This window comes from Podarcis tiliguerta (assembly GCF_965153285.1).
Source record: "Podarcis tiliguerta genome assembly, chromosome: 5".
Taxonomy (NCBI): domain Eukaryota; kingdom Metazoa; phylum Chordata; class Lepidosauria; order Squamata; family Lacertidae; genus Podarcis; species Podarcis tiliguerta.
The window spans coordinates 77405854-77421418 of record NC_139538.1 but is presented as its reverse complement, the minus strand read 5'-3'; the positions used below and the strand labels follow the sequence as shown (position 1 = coordinate 77421418).

Below are 15565 nucleotides of genomic sequence, written 5' to 3'. Positions count from 1 at the left end.
ACTATGTAACTGATGTAGTTATAACAGACTGGCAATGAAGTTCTAGATTTAGAAAAACTTTCTAAAGACTTCTCTTCAGACCAAGCTCATTAATTTTGCCTGCACAAGAAGTAAGAAAGTGTGTTGCAGTTGAGACACCCAATTTTATCTATAACAGGTAGAGTGAGCCCTCAGAAACAGCAAACCATTAATATAATTATAATCAAGTAGAGTTGTGTAAAGGCTGGATTGCGGTAGCAGATGCAATGCACAGAGCATCAGAAACAAGGAGATACAGAGTTCTGCTTTTCCTAGAGCCGAGATGGGGAACTTGTGGCCTTCCAGATGTGTTGGACTCCAGGTTCCATCAGCATGGCATGGGGTTATGGGAGCTGTAGTCCAACAGCATAAGAAGGTCCATAGGCTCTCCCTCTCTGAGCTAGAGTTTAGGTATGTTTACATTACAGCTTTTTCTGCATCCAGTGCACACCCACTGCTAGTTTTTGAAGCCTCATTTAGCCACAGCCCATATCGATCCTGTAGTTTCTTGACAAATACCGCTTTTTGATGCATTTCCCCTCAAACCAGCTTCAATTCAAAATGGATGTGGAGTAATTGGTAATGTGAACATTGGAGACAGCTGCCACACGTGTGCATATGACAGCTTCTGTGTGTGTGTGTGTGTGTTGCAGTGGGTGGGAAACCAGTTCATGTGTCAAGTATAACATCCCTGGCCCCTCTCTGATGTGAACAACAGTGTGTAAATGTGACTTGAAACGCTGCTGGTGTGAATATACCCTATATGACAATCTAGGTATGGAGCAGCTGCTTTTAGGTTATGTGCAGATTAGCACAGCAAAATCTACTGCTTTTGCTCCAAATGTATGAGCATCTGAAGGAAAGCTGAGGAAGCAAAAAGACTGCCTTTCCTCTTCACAAACTAATTAGCTGGAACAAAGGCTTTCACAGCTTCCCGCAAAGCATAATAAAGGCAGCACCACAAATTACCTATCTTTCTTTGCAAGCATGCACAACACAATATGCACAATGGGCCACATGTTTTAGGTTAATAACTGGTTTCACACTTAGGAAAGAGTTGTGAAGTGAACACCATCTTGCTTGCTTGCTTGCTTCTGCATATTGTATTACATGGGCCAAATGATGTTTGCTTAGAACTGAGATCTCTTTAACTTGCTTGGCTGTCAAAGGCTTTGAATCTCTCTCTCTCTCTCTCTCTCTCTCTCTCTCTCTCTCTCTCTCTCTCAATGGTCTGTTCTATATGAGTGAAGGGACGCAGGTGGCGCTGTGGGTTAAACCACAGAGCCTAAGACTTGCCAGTGTGGTGTAGTGGTTAAGAGCTGTAGTCTCGTAATCTGGGGAACCGGGTTCGCGTCTCCGCTCCTCCACATGCAGCTGCTGGGTGACCTTGGGCCAGTCACACTTCTTTGAAGTCTCTCAGCCCCACTCACCTCACAGAGTGTTTGTTGTGGGGGAGGAAGGGAAAGGAGAATGTTAGCCGCTTTGAGACTCCTTAAAGGGAGTGAAAGGCGGGATATCAAATCCAAATTCTTTTTCTTCTTCTTCTTCTTGCCGATCAGAAGGTCAGTGGTTTGAATCCCCGTGATGGGGTGAGCTCCTTTTGCTCGGTCCCTGCTCCTGCCAACCTAGCAGTTTGAAAGCACATCAGAGTGCAAGTAGATAAATCGGTACCGCTCTGGCGGGAAGGTAAACGGCATTTCCGTGCGCTGCTCTGGTTCACCAGAAGCAGCTTGGCCATGCTGGCCACATGACCCGGAAGCTGTCTGCGGATAAACGCCGTCTCCCTTGGCCAATAAAGCAAGATGAGCGCCGCAACCTCAGAGTCGGTCACGACTGGACCAAATGGTCAGGGGTCCCTTTACCTTTTTATATGAGTGAAACTGAGGGCTTGCCATGGCACTCTCCTTCCTGTTTACTGCTGAGTTGGAGCAAATGTCAACCAGGAGAAAACCTGAATGGCATTTGCTCTGATTTAGCACTAAAGTGTGGGTTTTCCAGGGGAAAGCAGCGTGGCAAAGGCAAAAGAGCTCAGACCTGTGCTTTCTAGGCGCAGAGCAAGTGGAGGTGTGGACAAGCCCTGAGACAATATTGAACAAATCCTGATTGAAATTTGGTAGGGCCATGAGGGGCCAAATAACATTGCCTCATGGCTAGATTATGTTCACAGGCTACCAGCCAGAGATCATTCCCTGCCCCCTTTTCTTTTTACATAGATGACATTTATATTCACAAACCTCTTTTGCTGATAGACCCCCCCCCCCACCCAGAGGCTGTCATGGACTGGTTGGATGCAGAAGAATGGTGGGGGGAACTAGTTGGGGAGCCATCAAGAGAAGAAAGCTCAGACCCCAGTGATTGGTGGTGAGATGATGATGAGTGGTCAGAGGGAGAAGACTGGGAGGAGGGAGGAGGTGTGAGAAGCTGAAGGGGTACCATGGCTTAGTGAGCTGGGAGAGTCTGTGGCAGGGAGAAGTCAAGAATCGGAAGGTGAAGCTGGCAAGTGAGAGGAGGGAGGCCAAGAGGCAGAGGTGACTCAGGCTGTTGAAGAGTTAGGGTCCCCCTTCTTTCTGTGACGAGTTCCCCTCCTCTGTCTCCCAGAACCAGAAGAGATATGAAAAGGGTGGAGTATATTTAAAGTATACTGTAGTTCCTGTTTTCATAAATCCCCCGTGGATTATGCCCAGTGTTTTAGGAGACATATACCTCCAGCATGGAAAATGCATTTGTATTCCAGCTCATAAGATTACACTATACTTGTGCTCCATTATTCCAGTGAAATTTAATTTTGACACAAATTATGAGCAATTTTTCTGCAATGAGGGAACATCCAAAATTATCATGACAACCATTTGTTAAAGTTTTAAAATGATTGTATAAGATGTAGGCAAATGTCATCTTCTTGCTTCTTTCTTTTTGAATTTTGCAACGACTTCCATTTTTCTTTTTCCTTTTCCAGACCATTTTCTCCCGGTAACAGTGCAGATCCAAATAGATAGTAAGCTTCCTATGAATGCTGATGAAATGCATAGGTGCTTAAGAAAGAGCTGAATAAATGAGATTAGGTTTTTGGTGTGTTAGTAATTAGATTTTTTTTCCTGGAATGATGAAAGGGTAGCAGCGCTTTATGATACTACTGGAACAAGGCCACCATTTCATCATATTTATATTGCGGTAATGTCTAGTGGCTGCACTTTTGATCAGAGTCCCATTTCATTTGGAACTCTGCATGCAAATGACTTCATGTCTTTAGTTTACAATTTGGAGGTGGTCTTGAAATATATAGGACATATCAAATGCAGCGATACCCTAATATGAGGTGGCTGCTTCAGTAGCAGGACTCTTTTTCAGCCAGAACTCACCGGAATTCAATTCTGGCACCTCTCAGCTGGGTGCCATTGCCATTATAAGAGAACAAGGGAGGCATTCATGGTGAGTTCTGGCACCTCTTTTTCTAGGAAAATAGCACTGGTAGGGAGAGTTAAGAGGTCAGGGCAAAAGGTGGGCAGTGGAGCTGAGCAGAGACAGAAGTGTTTTGAGAGGGCAGAATGGGGAGACCCATTAGCAAGGCAAGACAGCAGTCATCATCAGAAGCAATAAGAGAACTGAAACAGAGGGAGCGTAGTGTAGTGGTTTAATACAGTGGTGCCTCGCAAGACGAAAAGAATCCGTTCCGCGAGTCTCTTCGTCTTGCGGTTTTTTTCGTCTTGCGAAGCAAGGCCATTAGCGGATTAGCGCTATTAGCGCTATTAGCGGTTTAGCAGCTATTAGTGGCTATTAAAGGCTTAAGGGATTAGCGGATTAGCTGCTAAAAGGCTATTAGCGGCTATTAAAGGCTTAAGGGATTAGCGGATTAGCTGCTAAAAGGCTATTAGCGGCTTAGATCAGCTGATAAGCGGCTTAGATCAGCTGATAAGCGGCTTAGATCAGCTGTTAAGCAGCTTAGCGATCAGCTGTTAAACAGCCTAGCGAACAGCTGTTAAGCGGCTTAGGGGCTTGGGAAAAAGGGGGGGGGAGGGAAAAAACCCCCAGGAATCGCAAGGCATTTTCATCTTGCGAAGCAAGCCCATAGCAAATTCGTCCTGCGAAGCACCTCCAAAACGAAAAACCCTTTCGTCTAGCGGGTTTTCCGCTTTGCGAGGCATTCGTCTTGCGGGGCACCACTGTATTTTGTTGGGAGCTGTCCAGAGTGGCTGGGGGCAACCCAGTCAGATGGGTAGCAGTTGCTGCTGCTACTGCTGCTGCTTCTGCTGCTGCTGTTAGATTGTTAGACTCAGAGCTGGGAGACAAAGGTTCAAATCCCCACTCAGCCATGAGAAATGTAGTAGCACTAGTACTAGTAGTACAAACAACAATAACTGCAAAAAGGAGCAGGTAAATATATTCATGGTAGATAAATTCAGAAGTGTAAAAAAAAAAAAAAGAGTGCTGTGTTTCCTGTTTTTCTTATCTGGATTGTGAAATAAATTACGGCTCTGAGATCATGAAATCTTTTTGTGCAAACTGAAATGAAAGACAGAGGCGGGGAGAAATGAAAGGAAGCATTCATTTGTGGCTCTGCGTTACAAGCAGTGTGCTGTGAGGAGTAATACTGTGGCCCACCTTTCTTGTGCGGCACGGAGCTTGTTAGTGAACGTGGGGGAAATATTTTGACAGCAATCTGAAAAAGGTTTACAGTACTTGAGAGCTTGAATTCAGGAAGAGGCAAGGGGAGACAATGAGAGTTTTAACCACGACTCACAGCAGTGGGTGTAGCACATCTAATTTGCGAGGAAAGCTGCTAGGGAATTCATTCCTGAGCTGCGGAATTCATTTCAGAGAGATTCTGGTGTTCAATTCGTCCTGATACTTCAATATTATTTGGGCAAATAATTCCGTAGAGGTTTCTGTTTCAGAAATCTTGAGCAACAAAGCATGGGCAGAGCTACAGCACTCTTTCAACAGGTAGGTAAAAGGTTAAGTCCAGCACACTCCTGGATGGTTGTCTAGTCAAAGGCGACTATGGGGTTGCAGTGCTCATCTTGCTTTTGAGGCTGAAGGAGCTCGCGTTTGTCCATGTACTGCTTTCTGGATCATGTGGCCAGCATGACTAAACCGCTTATCGTGCAACGGAACACCGTGATGGAAAACAGAGTGCACAGAAACCTCGTTTATCTTCCTGCTACAGTGGTACCTATTTATCTACCTGCACTGGCATGCTTTTGAACTGCTAGGTTGGCAGGAGCTGGGACAGAGTAACAGGAGCTCACTCTGTCTTGGGGATTCAACTTTCCGATCAGCAAGCCCAAGAGGCTCAGTGGTTTAGACCACAGCGCCACCCGTGTCCCTTTCAACAAATACCAGTCAACTGAGGGCAGAGCTAGGGTGTGATGCTTGATGCAAGACTGCTACCAAAAATGGCGGCTCATTTTGTTTATTCAACAAAATTTATATACCATTTACAAGAGCAAGCAGTTTACACCAGTCTGAAACAGTAATTAAAAACAAGTTCCATATGAAGAAGAAATCAAGTAAAAAAACCAGTAAATATAAATCACTTTTACTTCCAAAGCCCATACATCTAGTTTACATGCTGAAATTACATGCCTGGGTAGACTTTCTGGAACAACCCAGTTTGAAGGAAATGCCCAAAATAATAGTTACAGTGGTACCTCGGGTTAAGAACTTAATTCGTTCCGGAGGTCTGTTCTTAACCTGAAACTGTTCTTAACCTGAGGTACCACTTTAGCTAATGGGGCCTCCTGCTACCGCTGCGCCGCAGCACCATGATTTCTGTTCTCACCCTGAATCAAAGTTCTTAATTCGAGGTACTATTTCTGGGTTAGCGGAGTCTGTAACCTGGGGTACCACTGTAGTATAAGGAGCTCCTCTCCCCCCGCCAGCCAATAACATTTAATCTGATTTTCAGTGTTATTTCTGTTGCTTTTCACTGTCTTTTCACTGCCCTCCATGAAGCACAATGGAAACAACATGAGGTTGGGTTGCAGCCCCATTGAATTGTCATATATTGTGAGCCCACTGGAGAATGTGTGCAGCCAATGAAGAAGCTTATATTTTGAAATCAGATCCTAAGACAGAAAATGGGAAACCTGTGCCCCAAACCACAACTCCCACCACCCTTGGCCATTGCCATGCTGGCTGGGGGTGATGGGTGTCCAATACCAGGAGGGCCACAGGTTGCCTTTCCCTTTCTTACGATGTGGGATTTTGGGTGCTCCTTTTTGGTCTTCTTTCCAAGCTCTTTGTTACAACAGGATTTCCCAGGAATTAGACTTGGAGGTGGAGAATTGTGGTTCGGCACAAAGCACAGGAAGTAGGCAGCACAGGCGTTACCATATCCAGACCTACTTTGGAAAGAGTATTTCCCTTACAGCTTCCACCCCCTGCAGCCATACAATTTCCATTCTGAATTTTCAGTAAGCCAGCTTTCCTTACCTTTGATGTACTATGACACTCCCCATCTTGCTCAACCTCTTTCCAGGTCCCTTTCCTAAGATATCCCTCTGTGGTGGCCCCACAACCACCCCAGTTGCATTAAATGGATGGAAAGCAGCTTTGAAGTGAGGGACAGGGCTCAATCAAGACCCATATAACTAGATGATGCACTAAATATGTAAAGTAGGGACACAGGTGGTGCTGTGGTCTAAACCACTGAGCCTCTTGGGCTTGCTGATTGGAAGGTTAGTGGTTCGAATCTGCGCGATGGTGGTGAGCTCCCTTTGCTCTGCCCCAGCTCCTGCCAACCTAGCAGTTTAAAAGCATGCCAGTGCAAGTAGATAAATAGGTACTGCTGTGGCAGGAAGGTAAATGGCGTTTCTGTGCACTCTGGTTTCCGTCACAGTGTTACGCTGCGCCAGAAGCAGTTTTGTCATGCTGGCCACATGACCTGGAAAGCTGTCTGTGGACAAATGCCAACTCCCTCGGCCTGAAAGCGAGATGAGCGCCACAACCCCACAGTCACCTTTGATTGGACTTAACCATCCAAGGGTCCTTTACTTTTTTTACCTTTTGTATCTAAAGCATCTAATTTTATTCCTGTTAATAATTGCTCTGGATGCATGGGTGGTCATAAGTGGGGCTGTGGGGAGGTTGAGTTAACCCTTTCTCCCTGCTGTAGTCCTGACAAAGATCTCACCCCTGAAGCTGCTCTTCTCTTTGATGGAATGCTCTATTGGCAGCAATGACGACTTCTCTTCTGGGGCAAATAGGATCTTCAGAAGGGGTGATTTTTGGTGGGACAACAGCAGGTGGGGGGGCGAAGAGCGAGGAATTAACCCTGTGTGGTGTGGTCTCAGATCTATTCCTCACCCCCTGCCTCAAAGCTGTTAATCTAAAAGGGAATCAAGAAACATTCAATGCAGCCATGGCATTTAATATATTGTCTCGTATGTCCTGTACTTGAGCCTTTCAACTTGTATTGTGCAGGAGGAATTAAATTACTGCTAAATCTCCAAGGAACTGCCCACACCTAGGGTGATTCACATTTTGAGCACCATTGAAGTTATCCTTGAAATATAGCAGCTTTTTCCCTGGGAATCACTCTCTAATTTATATATTCTCACACCTGGGAAGATTTGTTTTCTTTTACCTTTTATTCATGTCAGTTAAATCCTTATTGCTTGTTCCCAGCTGTAAAATTGTGCTTTTGCTACCAGCAGTACAAGCACGTCTGGTGCGATTTCTTGCGAGCGAGTCTGTGAATTCAGCCTGCGATACCGGCAGATGGTGAATCCCTCCAGCAGTTTAGTTTCTAGGTCCAGCTGTCTTTTGATTCACTTTGCGCTGCGTTTCAATATATATTAAATAATGCTCCGAGTTAAACAATGGAAGAACTGTAATATTTGCAATCATAGCCATTCACAGTGCGCTACACCTGGATCAGGGAGACCTGGGTTCAAGTTGTCTCATCCAAGCTGCTCAGAGCTGCACAATTGCAGGGAGGGCAGTTTTTGCTGGGTTGTACCATTCCAGCGGACAAGTGAAGGGAGGCATGTTTGAAATCTTCAGCACGTTAAAAACTGTGATGCTACACATCTGCATGTACAAAACAAATCCTTGCACGGACAAGGATGAATGGAAACTCTCTTTGCTGGTATGTTAGTTCTGTATGCTTAGGAAGGTTTTCGTTGCACGTTTGACCATATAATCCCCCCCCCCCAACAATCTGAAATTGCCAAGTTTGTTCTGACACGCTCAGGGATATCTCCCAAAGTGCTGGTGCTTCTCTTAACCATATCCTGTGAGCCAGTAACTCAAAGACTACAGAGCTCTCCAGAGCCTTAAAAACCAGCCTATTGAACATAGTATTTTTAGTGTTCAGGACTTCAGCAAAGAATAAACAAAATTTCATAGGTGGAAGGCAGCATTAGAAAGCACACCAAGATGGAGATATATTTTGGCCACGAGAGTGCAAATAAAACTACAAATGCTTTCTGCTCAGCTTTTGCTATGAACGCAGTCTGGCTGTCCCCCCCCCCCCAACCAGTTGCGTACCTGGTCTTCTGTGTACCTTTTTCAAAACCAAAGAAAAGAGGAAAACGGTGGGAACAATGGAAGGGGAGAGGTCAGTGCTATGGATTTCTGCAGATAACATAATATCTCAAATCACACTAATAAAGGCATCAGTGATTCAAAACAGGGCACCTCAGGAGGACGAGATGGGATGCCAGACCACTTGACTTGAATTCAGACTGTTTCAACTGGTTTTCTACAGATGTTGTTTATTTTCCAATAAGTGTCCTGAAGTGAGGGGCTTCTGTGAGCCCCCACCCTTCTCTGTTTGCTTTCTTGTTGTCATGAGAACAGTACAGTATACTTTTTTAAAGCAGAAAGGATGAGGGCTTCCATTTCTCTAATTAACACACACTTGGCAAATGACTGGTTAGATGCAAACTAAAACAAAGAGGTGTGGGAGAGCTGAAAAGAAAAGGTACAGCTCTTGACGATATCAGAAAACTAAACACAGAAATAAGAAGAAAGCTTCCTGAGAATTCTTTCCAGCTTTTTTTTGGGGGGGGGGAGAACTAAAACAAATATGAGTGTTGCCCTAAGCTAGCTAAAATGTTATACCCATGAAATAACACTTGGGACTCAGAACAAAGGTATGCTCTGGCAGGAGAAAAGGTAATGTGGAAGCCTGCTATGTTTTCCTTCCAGTGGTGGGTTTGGGGAGGAGGTGAACAGCTTGTTGAAAATGACCGCATTTGGTGGTGTGTGTCTGATAATGATGGCCAGTGAAATGCTGGATGGCTGTCAGCTCAGTATATCTGTTGTATATGCAGGGTGCAATCTGCTGTCCAGCTGGAATGGATTGCTCAGATCGCGTCAATCTCAGTGGGCAGCCTCAGAAGAGTGACGCTGCAAAGATGATAAAATCAGAGAGCTGGTGTGTGCAAGGTCTTGGATTTGAGCAGGAATAGGGCCAGCTTCAAACTCTATTCAGCCATAAATCTCACAAAATGATTTTAGTTTGGTCACTGTCCATCCGCCTAACTCCGCTCTTAGAATTGTTGTGGAAATAAATTGGGAAACACCTGGGTTCCTTGGAGAAAGGGCAAGACGGAGGTATAACAAGTAAAATGCACCTGAAGTTAGAAAACACTGGCATAGTTGCATTGTCCTTGCCACCCTTTCATCTCCTTAGCTATGTGGGTTTTTTGCGGGGTGGGGAGTTGTCAAGGACATCACGATGGTACATCTCATATGACAACACCCTGGACATTCATAAACAAAATCATGTGGATCAACGCAGCCTTTGGGATGATACAGCAGGTTGAGCGAATGAAGCCAAAGGCAATGGGAGCAGAGAAAAGGGGGAAAGATGCAATAGCCAGATGAACTGGGGGACGCCAAACAGCGTCAAAACAGCACATGTGTTTGGTGACGTGAGAATTTTTTCGGTAATTTGCCTGTAACACGCATGCTACTTTTGAATTGAATATTGAAACCGGAGAATATTTGTCACAGCTCTGACATTAAATATGTGGAATACATGTGCATAGATTTGCACATTGCATCCTCTCCAGCTTTAGAGGGAATATACATATTTAAAAGGGAGGTGCACAGCAGGGAAGTCTACTTCAAAACCTGAGGATCAGCTTTAATATTTCTCTTTACAATATGGTCTTCTTCTGCTTGCCACTCTGTATGTATTCATGCACACTCTGAGCTGGCTGCTTCCCTACAGGTCCAGCTGTGCTTTCCGGATTGCAGTTATCCTTGAGTGAGCATTGCTTAGCTCTGTCTACTCTAGGCACAGGGAACCCTTCTCAATTCATGGACCACATTCCCTTCTGGACAACTTTCTGGGGGTCACATGCCAGTGGTGATGGGCGGGGGGCAGAAGCAGAACTGGGTGGCACAACGGATGTAAATTTTACCTTGTACAACAAGCTAATTTATACATATACTCACATACATACACTACTGGTTTGGAGGCAGGATTCTAGCTAACTGCAGGCTAGAATGCAGGAGCTATATTTTGGTACAGCCAGCCAGCTGTTAAATTGCGTGATACGGGGAACGGTAGAAAGGAGCCAAACAAGATAGCCACTGGGGCCAGTTCAGCCCTCTCTAATATCTGTGATTCCAAGAGCTGTTTGACATTTGCCCTGTATAGGCAGCGGTGCATGCTGCTTTAACACAATTTGCCTGGTGGACGAGTAAAGGCTCCCTGATGAGAGCATCACCATTAGAGAATCACAATGTTGTCAACTAGAAAGCCAACCACTTCGAAAACCCCAGCAGCTCTCTGTGAACTGATAGCATTACTCTTGCCAGGGCAACCCTCTTTTCTGAGGACAAACATGCCTGATCTGTCTGTGTGGTATTTAAACTGAGGTGGTAACCATCAGTAAAAGGAGATACTATATAAGCACTGCCAGCCCTTCTATTTGCATATTCAGAGAAGGCCAGAAAGGCAGAGACGTGAAACCTTACCTATGCAAACAGAGCTCTTATTTCCAGTATGATTCTCTTTGGCACATGGCACATTGTATTAGAATCTAATGATGCCTCTTCAAACAATCTGTGTCACATGGGGGTTCTATCTATCAGCCTGTGTCCCCCTGCCTTCTTTGCAAATGTGTAACCAGAGTTATACAGATCTAGGCACTTCTTGTGCAATTCTGGAATGTTTAACAATTGGCTGCTTTGGTGGCTCTTCATCTATTGATTGTTATCTATTTATTTTTAAAATTTCTATACCACTTTATATTTTTAATAAAAACCTCAAAGCGGTTTACAGCATATTAAATCAATAAAACAATAGCCGGGCGATGTTCCTCTAGCCTCATGAGGAGTCTCTTGAGTAGGGCTGATGAGTCTGGGCCCTGTCCTCTAGGCCAGGTGGAAAGGGCCTTGCAGGGAGCGGCCTTCACAACTCACATCCGGGCAATGTAATTGTCTATTTACATGCCATGATGAAGACTGGCTGTTGTCTTTCCTTCCTGAAGAACAAAAGCCCAATTTGAAGTGCTTCATACTACAGTGCTGTAATTTACATAGGTACTTTACCATAGGCTCCAAAATGTTTGCCTGATACTGTAGATTCACCATTTGGACATTTAAAAATTCCTCAATCTCACAATGCTCTTCCACAATTTATATTACACCTCCAGATGTTGTTGAATGCCAACAATAGCCCCACCACAGCATGGTCTGTGGGAAGGGATGGTAGAAACTGTAGTTCAACAACATCTGGAGGTTACAGGTTTCCCACCCCTCTCTTAAAAACTATGCCATTTGATGCATTTTAAGATTTTATATGAAACAGCCTGCTTCACCTGACGTCTAAATGCCTTTATTTAATGGACTATGCATATGTTTCCAGGCCTCTAGGGCAGGCTTCCTCAAATTCAGCCCTCCAGATGTTTTGATACTACAAATCCCATCATCCCTGACCACTGGTTCTGCTAGCTAGGGAACATGGGAGTTGTAGGCCAAAAACATCTGGAGGGCCGAGGTTGAGGAAGCCTGCTCTAGGGAATACTAGTTGCTTGATACAGTTTTTTTGCTCTGTTTTGGGCAGGAATTATTAGTCGCCAGGAAGCAGAAGAGCTGCTGATGAACAAGTCTGAGGGAGCATTCCTAGTGCGGGTCAGTGAGAAAATCTGGGGATATGCCCTGTCCTATCGCCATCAGAGTGGATTCAAACATTTCCTGGTGGATGCTTCCGGAGACTTCTACAGCTTCTTAGGGGTGGATCCCAACCGACATGCCACACTCACAGACCTTATTGATTTCCACAAGGTATTACTTGCTATGTGCACAGAATATGAAAAACTGAACTTGATTGATGAATATTTCAAAAGGAAGAAGCAGTGTGAGCCCGGGTCTTATACAGAATTAGTCTTTACAGACAGGGCTGGCTCCAGGTTTGGGGAGTGAAGGCTAGCTCTAGGCATGGTGACTGTGGTGGAGCATTATCTGAAGCACCAGATGGCTGAGTCTAGTTTTCATTTCATTTTCATTTCCCATAATGCCTCAATGGTGTTGTGGCAAGGGCATTGTGGGAAATCAATATAGCAGTTGGATTCAACTGTCCAGAGCTGGTCCAAGTGCTGAACCTCCCCCTCCCCGAAAACACACACACACACACACACACACACACACACACAGACACTTGACTGCAGGTTCTACATATTAGGGAGAAATGCATATAAATGCCTATGAAAGGGAAAATAAAATTCAAAAACAACCATTCTAGTAGGGGAAATTGTTTGTAAAAATGTGTATATTTTGGGTAAGTGTGCACTAAACTGTTGACAAATGCAGTGCAGCCCAACCCATGCAGCTCCTATCACTTGGGAGCATGTGAAATAGGGGAACAAGCTTAATCCTCTCACAGTCTCCATATACATACTAAATCAGACTATTGGCTCGTTCTCAGCTGCTCCCCAATTCCTCTCATCAAGGTTTTGCACGGCCCTGCTACCTGCGTGCCTTTTTAACTGGAGCTGTCGGGGCCTGAGTCAGAGGCTTTGTGAATGCAAAGCACATCGTCAGGCAGTGTAGATAGAGCTATTTTTCATTCTGATGTAATGCTTCTGGGAGAAAGAAGATGGGGAACTGGTAGTATACATGATATAGCAAGGGACCTGTGTATTTTGTGCAAAAATGGGGAGGGGAAGAGCCCATCCTTATTAAGGTTCTGTGCCAAGGCAATCCGAGTCCCATCTCAGGAAAAGCTCAGTTCATCAAAATAGATGATGCAAGTTTATTGATTTTGTGTGATTTCTTTATTTCCCCATAATTTATTATATGGCATTCTTTCCTTCTTCATTAGCAAGCAGGGGCAAGAATTATGAGTGCCCTTACCCTGCACCCAAAGGTTGGTAGTCTCAGACACCCTCCTTTGATTTCTGAGAACCCAACTAGATAGGCATTTGTTTGTTTGCTTTTAAAAAGACTAAACAACCAGTCAAGAGTTGGGGGGGTCATGGCCCCCCATTCAGAACCAGTCTTCCCTATGTGCCAGCTATTTGAAATGGGAGGAAAGTTGACACAGGTGCCATTGGAAACTTTGCTTCCATTGCAAATAGCAGGCTTCTGGTTCGTGATTCCAGTTTGTACCATGGCAGATGTAAACGGTTAAAGCTCTCTTTCCCCTATACAGTGTTACCTCGGGTTACAGACGCTTCAGGTTACAGACTCAAATGCTATGGGTCCCACTTGTAAAGGAAAAGGCTGCCTCAGCACACAGTTAAAATGAGTTGTGATTTCCTTATATTCCTCTGTCCTCCTGTTGGAAGGCTTGGGAATTCTGACATAACAATGGTAACCTGGGCGATACTGCATACAGTGGTACCTCGGGTTACAGATGCTTCAGGTTACAGATGCTTCAGGTTACAGGCTCCGCTAACCCAGAAATAGTACCTCAGGTTAAGAACTTTGCTTCAGGATGAGAACAGAAATTGTGCCGCCGCAGCACGGCAGCAGCAGGAGGCCCCATTAACTAAAGTGGTACCTCAGGTTAAGAACAGTTTCAGGTTAAGAACGGACCTCCTGAACAAATTAAGTTCTTAACCAGAGGTACCACTGTACCTGTTTTTGCGGTGGAAGGGATTGGTCACCTGCACTAGCAATTGGTTTTGATATTTGTTTGTTTTTGTTTTTAAAAAACTTGCAATGCATATGTAATGACATCACTGTCAGCTTGGCCCGAAAATTTCAGCTGATGTTGTCCACATATTTTCAAGCTTATGTTTGCAGCCACAATAGCTAGAACAAAGATGGGAAGGCTGGGACCCTTCTGCTACTGTCAGCTCCATTCAGCCGGGGCATTGCCTGGGTATGATGGGAGTTGTAGTCCAACAACATCTGAAGGGTCATGGGTCTAGAATCTTGCACTAAAAAGACCATAAAATAAAATAAAAGACAGCTGAGATAGTCGAGAAGCTGAATTGTGGACTCAGTCTCACTTTCTGCAAGCTTCCAGATAGGGATACACAAATCTACCCATTTTGGTTTATCTTAGTTTCTCATTTTTCCAATCTGAATTTTAAGTTCTCCACATTTCTGTTGGTTTGCGGTTTTTTGAAAATTGACCAGTGTGAATTTCTCCAAATGTATACATCTTTGTATGCAATCTTACACAATTCATATTTTTGCAAAGCAGTTTACCTTAAATTAATGCATTTTGGGATGCCATTTTCGCTAATATATGCATTTCTATGCACAATTTACCATAGTATACAATTTCTTTTCCTCCATCTTGGCTGGCGAACTGAATTGCAAAATTCAGAGAAGTGTGAATTTCAAAAGAGAACAGTCGTTCAGTTTGAGCATTGCTTCGAAAAGTGCATATTAGGTGGGCTAACCTTAAAATGGGAACTGAATTGCCTTTCTCTCCCACTGCTCCTTGCAGAATCACAGCATGCACACAACCCCGGCAATAGTTACAGAACCAGCCACAAAAAGTCCTACAAACTTCAGATATAGGGACTGCGGCAAGTTCAGTATCCACCTTCTTTCCCTAGAGTCAAGCTTGCACGAAAACCTTTGTATTTCTCTTCCTCCCAGCTTGCTCATCATAGGCAATAAGAGCACAAGAAAAGCCCATCCATCTAGGGAGGAAGCACAGGGACACCTGTCAAAAGCAAAACGTCCATTAGCCTCTGACATTCAAAATAAAATAGATTGGGATGTCCCCCGATGAGAAAAATCAATGGCTGCAGCTATGACAAGCTTGTTAGAGGACTTGCTTGGCCCCTGAAGTGAGCAGGCAAGTCTCGCTTAATTGTCTGTGGTCAAATGGGAAAGAGATTTAACAGCGCCGTCTTGGGATGTTGCCCCCTTCCTTATCTCCCCAGCCACTAACTCCGGTGCCTTTTTCATCTGAGTGCACTCTTAACGATAAATACAGGAAAAAAAGTCAGAGCCAGCTGTGGTAATGGCAGAAAAATGCAATGGTATACAGGCACCAGCCAGTCTACCTGCTATTATTAAATCTTATAGAGAGAGAGAGAGAGAGAGAGAGAGAGAGTTTATAAAGACCCGAAAGTCAAGTTCATGTACATTTAAACACAATGCAGAAAATGCTACAGGTAGC

The 15565-nt window shown here is 44.5% G+C and overlaps 1 protein-coding gene and 1 long non-coding RNA gene across 6 annotated transcripts in view; both read left to right on the top strand.

Moving 5' to 3' along the window:
- The window catches only part of SH2D4B (SH2 domain containing 4B), a 94800-nt gene that overhangs the window by 74996 nt on the left and 4239 nt on the right, over positions 1-15565 (top strand). For all 5 annotated transcript variants that reach the window (XM_083440519.1, XM_083440518.1, XM_083440517.1 and 2 more), the window contains one exon: positions 12044-12264. In XM_083440519.1, coding sequence (XP_083296645.1) covers positions 12044-12264 — 221 coding nt within the window. The remainder of the gene's footprint in view (positions 1-12043; positions 12265-15565) is intronic.
- On the top strand, positions 31-8681 carry LOC310677546. Its single transcript, XR_014511261.1, has 3 exons — positions 31-157; positions 4911-4959; positions 7645-8681. It is a non-coding gene; the product is annotated as an uncharacterized lncRNA (long non-coding RNA).